Source organism: Henckelia pumila, unplaced genomic scaffold (genome assembly GCF_033568475.1).
Source record: "Henckelia pumila isolate YLH828 unplaced genomic scaffold, ASM3356847v2 CTG_461:::fragment_3, whole genome shotgun sequence".
NCBI classification, from domain to species: Eukaryota; Viridiplantae; Streptophyta; class Magnoliopsida; order Lamiales; family Gesneriaceae; genus Henckelia; species Henckelia pumila.
Genome location: NW_027331831.1, coordinates 15735642 through 15744616, shown reverse-complemented (window position 1 = coordinate 15744616; position 8975 = coordinate 15735642). Strand labels below are relative to the sequence as shown.

At 36.7% G+C, this 8975-nt stretch overlaps 1 protein-coding gene across 3 annotated transcripts; it reads right to left on the bottom strand.

The window, feature by feature from the left end:
• Positions 1 to 569: 569 nt before the first annotated feature.
• Positions 570 to 5349, bottom strand: LOC140871326 (uncharacterized). 3 transcript variants are annotated; one of them, XM_073273788.1, is made up of 14 exons: positions 5192 to 5349; positions 5071 to 5110; positions 4757 to 4932; positions 3771 to 4529; positions 3457 to 3507; positions 3280 to 3366; positions 3092 to 3169; positions 2654 to 2748; positions 2458 to 2578; positions 1807 to 1898; positions 1623 to 1716; positions 1439 to 1527; positions 922 to 1211; positions 570 to 802 (listed from the first exon to the last, which is right to left on the bottom strand). In XM_073273788.1, exons 1-14 carry the CDS (start codon positions 5222 to 5224, stop codon positions 771 to 773), a joined length of 2037 nt encoding a protein of 678 aa, XP_073129889.1. In that variant the 5' UTR covers positions 5225 to 5349; the 3' UTR covers positions 570 to 770. The 3 variants fall into 3 exon arrangements, with proteins under 3 accessions (XP_073129889.1, XP_073129890.1, XP_073129891.1); XM_073273789.1 differs by having other exon boundaries at positions 4757 to 4926; XM_073273790.1 differs by lacking the exon at positions 3457 to 3507.
• Positions 5350 to 8975: the final 3626 nt, after the last annotated feature.

Below are 8975 nucleotides of genomic sequence, written 5' to 3'. Positions count from 1 at the left end.
TGCTTTGCCCTCGAAAACATCGACACATCATGGAAACTCTTCGTGCCTTCCTTCTCTACCTATCTCAGGTTAGGCGAGAATGGCTCTGACTAAGCATCTGGTGAGGGATCAGCTGTGAAGCTAGAAAAGCCAGATGAGGCTGGTGACAAGTTCAAATTGTACTTTTTGTGACCAATATCTGATCGAGAAACAACTTGCCAAAAACTGTCTTTATTGCCCCGGGGCTTGGGTACGAAAGAAAGTAGGTGCGGTTGGTGTTAAGAGAAGCCAAGGGGTCTTTGATTAAAGAGAAGTCTCAAACCTGATGATTCAATGAGAGAACGCGGTTCTTCCTGTAAATCCCTTCTTTTTCTTTCAAAAAGGTGTAACCGATGACTATCCTTTCTCAATTCCGTACTTGATTGCTAGTGTTAAAAACATATGCATTGCAATTTTCAAAAATTTATATATATATATATATTTATTTATTAAGCGTAAGAGCAAAAGAACCTAGGAAAATGACAACAAAAAAAGATCAAAAAATGCATGAAAAAAAAAAATCGGAGAAGGTCGAAAAAGGCAGGCAGCCATTAATATCTCAGGGGTCTTCTCATTAACACAAATATACTTACTCATATGTTATAATAAAAATCCAACTAGTCTGCCATTCAACTGCTATTTAAAACAGTATGGATGCAGATTTTATATTAATATAAAATAACCATCAAACATAATTTAATTTAAAAACAAAAAACAAGCTCCCCATGCCAAAAATCAAAACTGCTTTCTTTCTACTCGTCATCATTGAAGGTAGTTTTCTTCCCTGCAAACAAAATATTAGCATTATAAGTTGAAACATTATATGAATACTATCTCTGTCTATCACAATATTCATTCTAAAGAATAAACATGGCGTGTAAGCATAAGATTATTTGCACAAACCAGTTCCCTGTGCAGCCAAGGTTGGCTTGTTGAAATTTGAACGTCCTCTGTTACCTCTACCATCGCCAAAGCGGCCCCGAGGACCATCTCGACTATTGAACCGGCCCCGAGGACTGTTGAACCGGCCCCGAGGATTACTGAACCGGCCCCCAGAACTTCTGGGCACGCCAGCGGCATCACCTCTAGGCTTCGCCTCCTGCACCGTCAAACTGTACTCTCCAATTTCAGAACCATTCATTTCTAAAGCTTTGTTGAAGCCATTACCCTCGGTAAAATCGATATAAGCCATCCTGTGAACAGGAAGAAGTAAGATGAATAAGCCATTTAAATATATCAAGGGACTCATAAGATTTATCAAAAAAAATGCTGGGTAGGTGATTAAAAAAATCGTTTCTAACATCATGGAGGAACGTATGGCCAATTTTCAACAGCACAAATAGCATTCACGAAAATATTAAAATTGTACTGTTCTTGAACCCCTGAAAACCGAGGAAAGAAAAGTAGAAGAGCAACCGACCCCTTAAAACCACCCTCTTGATCTTTAGGAATAGACACTCGAGAAATTTCACCGCATGAGCCGAAATGCTCTTCCAAAGAGCTCCTAATCTGAAATTTAATGATGTTAGTGAGACAAATTATGGGCTGTGAAGCAGCAGAGATAATAAAAATGGGTAACAGAAGTGGAATGTGAAAGCACATGCCTGGTCTTCATCTTGGTCTTTATTGAATCCACGAACAAAAACTGTTTGGCCTTGAGCTCGGCTACCTTTCTGGAAGGAATTAGCATCCCTTTCACTAAACCAATTTAAAATAAAATTATCATGTTAGTACCAATTTAGTATAGCAAAAGTAAGAATGAAGGCTGTAAATAATCATTCAACCTACCCGCTCTGCGGAGTGAACGACCCCCTTTCCTTTGCAAGGTCAAGTTTAACGGGTCGACCAAGCAAGTCCTTACCATTCTTCTCGCGAAGAGCCTGGCAAAATTTTCCACAAAATATTCGATTAGCAAAAGTTAACAGTAAATCACCAACTTCAGAACTGTGTATTCTCAAACAGGACCAAACCCCTAGTTGACAATATCGGGTCCTTGTCAACTTTGCCATGTTTTACTTATCAACGATATTAGTGATTATACAGGTCGTTGCTTGGTATTTGAAATAACTAATCTTTCAACTTTTGTTATGAGTACAATATAAAATAGCTTATACCAACTGCAACAATAATGCTTAAGAATAAAAAAAATCTCCTTTTAATTGCAACAGGTCCGCAACCCATGCAAAAAATCAACCTAACTCACAGGTTTTAAGCAGGTAGACATCATTCGATTTGTAACTGAAACAATCAAAATAGAGCCAAATTCAAATATATTACCAAGCAAAATTTTAAACCTAATGTTTCAGTTAAATAACTAGCGAGCTGCTAATGGGCTTTAATATATTGATTCATTTTATATGATATAATATAATCAAAACTACACGAGTTTATGAATTTCAGTAATGGGAAGCCAAGATAAATTAATCCATCAATAATTACCTTTTCTGCTTCTGCTGGTGTGGCAAACTCAACATGACCAAAGCCCCTGAATGAATTATTTTCAGGGTTCATGGCAAACCGAACCTCAATAACTTCCCCAGCATCTTTGAAAAAATCCTCACTGAAACATTAAAATGACGCGTCAGTGAAAATACATTGGTCACCAAGAAAACAATTTACTGCATCTATACTTAACACGTCAGCTTGCTCAACAGAGAAAGACAGATTCCCAACAAACAGGGTTTTAGATCCTCCTCTTGTTTGCTCTTTTGGAGTAATAGGTGTCTTGGGCTGCAAAAAAGTGCAGATAGAACTATATTAAAATACATGCATGATCCAAATCACTTTCCAACAAGAAGAGAATATTTCATTGTCCACCCAAATATTATTAATGCAATAACTGTCTGGAGATACCCCCCTACCCCCAACCAACAAAAAATGCCATGGTTCAAAAGGTTTGGATTGCATTTCCTTAAACTATTCCCGCATACTAGATCATGCAAAGACTTGAAACATTATGTTCCCTTGAGAAAAGGAACAGCCTAAAATCACTAGTTACTGGGACAAATAATCACTTTTAAGTGTGTTCAAAATCTAAATATATCAAATTAAAGTCAAGACAGATTAAGCTTACAGTTTTTTCAATTTGCGAACCTCCTTTCACAGCATTTGCCTTTGCAGGCACAGCATCAGCCATTTTTACATCAGTATCCTGCAATGGAAAAAATGTATTAAGTAAAAGAGAAGGCAATCATATACAAGAACTAAATCAATTACAGTGCATCAGAAAAAAATTTATATCACACAATCACTTTTACATACTGGAACTTTGATCTTTTTCTTTTGAGGCTCTTCATCATCACTTTCCTCATCTGAACTGTCATCTTCAGAGCTAGAATTTTTCTTTGCCTGTAAAAGAGTGTTCACGTAATCACCAGTTTCCTCAAAGAAGCCCTAAACAAATGGCACAGTACAGAGACCTAAAGAGATAAAATTTACCTTGCTTGCTTCTGTGGTGGTTCTCTTCAAAGGAAGAGCTTTTTTAGGGGGCTGCCGGGTAGGGTAGTATAAAATAATCATATCAGTAATCTAAAATTATGACTGCCTTCTAAAATATCACATTTTTGCAATTTTTTGTTTTTCTTTTCCGATCCCACAACACCCCAAAACCAACTCAAAAATAAAAAGGACAGAAAAGAAAAGGATCTTAAAAAAAATCCAGTCACAGTTATCAGGGTTGTTTAAAACAAATTCAGTAACCAAATACAATCTTCTTCCAACTAAAAAAGCATAGAAGTCAGAACTTCACTCACCTCATCTTCAGAGCTGCTGCTATCATCATCTGACTCTGAATCTTCACTGGATTCAACCTTCTTCTTCACAGCAGGCGTCACATTTTTCGTTGTGATAACATCGTCATCAGAACTTTCATCGTCACTGCTTGATTCATCTTTAACCTTGACGGCAGCTACATTACTTTTCTTAGCGAGAGCCACAGGAGTTTTCTTAGCAGCTGGAGCTTCTTCATCGGAACTTGTTTCGTCTTCAGAATCAGAAGCATCATTTGACTCATCCTTCTTTGCAGCAGCTGCAGGGGCGGTTTTGGTGGGAGCTTTCTTAGCAGCAGCAACATCCTCATCAGAACTAGTTTCATCTTCGGAGTCAGAATCATCACTGGATTCCTCTTTCTTCTTGGTAGCTGACATAGGGACAGTTTTGGCTAGAGCTTCAGGGGCTTTCTTGGGCGGAGCAACATCCTCGTCTGAACTAGTTTCATCTTCAGAATCAGATTCATCAATTGATTCGTCTTTCTTCTTAGTAGCTGATACAGGGACAGTTTTGGCTAGAGCGGCGGGGGCTTTCTTGGCCGCAGCAACATCCTCGTCTGAACTAGTTTCATCGTCAGAATCAGATTCATCGCTTGATTCGTCTTTTTTCTTCGCAACAGCCGGATGACCATTTTTTGCTGCAGGTGTCTTCTTCTTAGGTGCACTGACATCTTCCTCCAAACCACTACTATCTTCAGATCCCGAGTCTGGTTTCAAGGCACCATTCTTGGTAGATGCCTTTACCTAGCAACAGTTGCGAACACAAATCAACAAACACAAGTGGTAAAACACACATATCCTTATTCTGGCAAAACACGCAGAGATAACTAGCAACTGAAACAGAACATGCGCAAATCTTCAGAGTGAAAAAGTGGATAGGCATCTTACGACTTGGCAACGCACAAAATTAAAAATAAAAAGTAAAGCACTAAACCGTATAAATTGTAACCCAAAAAATCTAGCAATGAAACCTTTAGTTCCTTCTCAGACTCGGAAGAAGTTTCTTCATCAGATGATGTCACGTCCTTCTTTTTGACAATCTTGGTCTTAGTCTTGATTTCAATCTTCTTTTCCTCAACCAGATCCTTCTTCTGCTTCTTAGCGTTCTTTTTATCCACAACCTCTTCAGATTCTCTCTTTCCTGTTGCTAACACATAAAAATATGGAAACCCAAATAAGCTAACAACTTTAACTCCCACAAAACGCCGCTCAACTCACCAACAGTAACAAGAAACCGAAACCCTCCCAGCCCCACCCATAAAATAAACGTAGGAAAAAATCGAACCTTTCTTCAAGGGTTTGGTGGGAACAACGGCCGCCTCGACCTAAAAAAGAACAGATTAATCCAATCTTCGAATGGACCAAAAAAAACAACAAAAACAACAGGCTGACAAAGCATATTTAACCTTAGCGGCAGACTTCTTATTAGTTTTGGCCATCGTAAGACTCAGAAAGACGAGTTTCTGATGGTGGCGGGAGAGGTTTTGGAGAAGGTGTAGAAACCCTAGCAGCAGCAAGCAAAGGGTTTTAACTAAAGCAAAGGGCAGAGATTGGAGTCTGTGGCCGATATTGTTGCCTTTATATAGCGATTAATAATTAGACAAGCCATTCAGCGGCGGAAGCCGTCTACTACTACTAGGGTTTGTAATTTTTATTTATTATATATAAATATATATTAAATTATATTTTAATATCAGAAGAAAAAAAAAACAAATAGAAAATTACGTATATTTATAAATAAATATATTTTAAAATCAGAAGAAAAAAAAACAAATAGAAAATTACGTATATTTATAAATAAATAAAAATAAATATTGTTATTATAGATATTTATCTTATATATGTAAATTTGAAATATTTGTGATCAACGGTAAAGATTTGTATTCTATTACTTTTCTCCATAAGATTGAGTTCAATGAAATTACACCTATTCATACTGTAGTAATCCAAAACCCATTTTAAGATAATAATATGTTAAACATGATTAAGGATTAGTAATTAACCAATTACAGGACTTAATCGAACTTGAGAATTACCAGATGGATCACTACATATAAAGTAGTATCCAAGTTCCACTTTACATGCTATGATATGACATATAATTTTAAAAATGGCAAAACATGATTAAGGAGTTCTTATTTGGTGAAAAATCAGCTCCGGAACGTCCGAAAATGGTATGAAGGGCCCCGGGGGTCTCAGACAGTTCGGAGGCACCGAAATGAGTTCGAAGCATCCGAACTCAGATACCAAGTTCGGACCATCCGAACCCAGCTCTTACGAGGCTCCGAACCTAGTCAGGATTGGAGGCTCCGAACCTAGTTCGGAGGCTCCAAACTCTCTCAGACAACAATGTTAGATGACTAATCCGCGATTTTCGACAAGTGTCGTACATGCAGGTTCGGAGGGTCCGAACCCAGTTTGGAGGCTCCGAACTCCGACGGATTTTTGGCTATAAATAGGGCTCTTTGGAGTCATAATTTGATACGAATTCCCGAGTTTTTTTCTTCAGTTATATAGTGTGAGACATACACTTGAGGGTCCTATCGGTTATAATAGAGGTTCTGGAATAACCAAGGCGTGGTTATAGTCATCCGGGACTAGCGATTTCAAAGGGCTTACTACGAATGAAGGTATGGTCCGGGAATCTATTTAAGTTTTAGGAGTACTTATTAGTTTAGTTAAGGCTTATAGAACTTGTGTAGTGATACGGTGAACTTTTGAATATAGGCTTGGAACCTAGGATTCTACTAGACTTGAACTAACCTAGAGGTACGTACACATCGAATTGCCAGCGAATATACATGTTTATGTGTTGCATTTATTTGGCATTATTATATGACATGATATATGATTTACCGTTTTCCATTTTCATATGTCATGTGCATATACATTTTGAGCCTATACCTTGTTATACCTGATTATAGAGCCGCTCAGCTCTATACTCGATAGTCTGTCACTGAGAGTACCGCGACGGCGGAGACATGTATGTCTGACTACTCTGGTGTACCAGACGAGTGTGGTTGCACCCAGAGGTTGATCCGTGCGGTGGCAGCAGTCATGTGGCACCGGTACTGAGCATGACTTTTTAGATGACCCTTTACCAGTCATCATATTGCATGTATCATGGGTTAATTGTCAATCACTCCCTGAAACACTTTATAACTTATTTATAAATCACTACATAAATAAAACTTACTTTCAACTCCCTGGAGAGAGAAACTTTTGTTTCTAAATACCAATTTTACCCTTATCTCTTAAAAAAAATAAGAGAATGGATAATAAAAACAAAACTAATCCAAATAGTATATATATAAAAATTCAAATTAAAATCAAAGAACATAAACCATATCATATACATGCTTATGTTGATACATGAGCAAATATGTGTTTAGAAAGCAAGCATATACTTCCAAATCATTATTGGAAGAAATATGATAAAGGATTAAAAGTTCGAATAGGAGATGGATCAATAATCATGCTTAATACAGTAGCAGAAAAATTAAAAATAGAAATAGAAGAAACAATATTTGTAATACCCATTATATATCAAATAGAATCGGGAATGGACATTATAATAGGAAATAACTTTTTAAGAGAATATCTTCCCTTTACACAATTTGAAGATCACATAACTTTAAACAAAGGATCATCAATGATTTACATTCCCAAAATACGAACAGCATTTCGCGTAGGAAATGAAGGATTTACAAAGAATTTTCATAAACGAAATACAAATCCAATAGAACTAAAAATAGAAAATATTTTAACGATTAATCCTGAAAAAGAAATCATGAGGAAATTTCATGATATATGTTTTGAAAATCCTCAGGACAAAATTAAGAAAATAAAACAATTCATTGCTTCAATAAAACTCAAAGACCCTAATATCACAATCCGTGAAGCACCAAGAAGATGTAACATGGATGATGCAAAAATATTTGAAAAAGAAGTTCAAGAACTATTAAAACTTAAGATAATCATCCCTAGTAAAAGTCCACACGAGAAACGCATACATAATTAAAAATAAAAGAAAAGAGGGGGACCACCCGACACTACATAATGGAAACAGCTCATTTTACTTCTAAGTGGATGCCTTTAACATGTGGTGTGGTCCACGATTTCATTTATTTTTACATTGTGTCACTCTTTGAATCACTGGTGCATTCGGACCATTTCTTTATTGGTTTGTCTTCTTTGACAGCTGGTTTGTCCTCTTTGACATCTGCTTCTTCTGTCTGAATAGGTTGGCAATGTCCACATTTGTGAGTGGATATCATTGTTCTTAGTCTTTGACATAATATTTGTTGGGTTTCTCGGGTCATGTCAACTCTTGCTTCATAGATTGGAGCTTCGAATTGAGCTAACATGACTTGTTCTTTTTTTTGGATTGTCTCCTTGTGTCCAGTGGTTAATAAAATTTTACTGGTTGCAAAATTTATTTTAACCTTTGAGTTTCCATCAATCTTTCCTGTCTTTGAGATCATATCAATCAATGTCTTTATTCTTATCTCAGGAAGTGTTGAGATATCCATTACTGGTTTCTCTTCATTTGATCCTTCGAATAAGAACTTGTCTTTTTGTTTTCGACATTGAATATATACCATTGGTTGATAGAATTTGTTATCATCCCAATCTGGAAGGGTTGAGTGAATACTCAATGTTAATACTGGATCTTCCTTAAAGACTGCTTTCTTGAACTGGATGATACTATTTCTCAACTGATATGGAAATAGTTCTATTTCTTGATTGTTGGGACTGACTTCCAATCCACTTAATAATCCATTTGAAAAGAATCTTGCGACTTCATGCGCTGGAGCACCTTGCAGTGTTCTTGCTCTTGATATGCTCTGTGTGTCACAAGTTTGTAGCCAAGATTCTGCAGATGGTTTGGCTATTATCAAATAGTTTAGTGTTTCAAAGAATTCAGTCTTGAGTTTTTCTGAAAAATTTGTTTTCTCAAAAATTGGTTTTTTTGGTCTCAGATTGACCATCTTTCTTTCTTTCTTTTCAAGGGCACTTTTAAATGTCCTTTCTTCTTTTTTATTTTTCTCGATGCTGGCTGTGTTGGCTGTGACCACTGACTGTTTCTCTTTTATCTCCATTATTTTGTCAAATGTAGTTGCCATTTTGATTGGTGTTCTTGGTGAGGATGATGATGATGAAGTTATCATCTTTTCTTCTGTCCTTTGA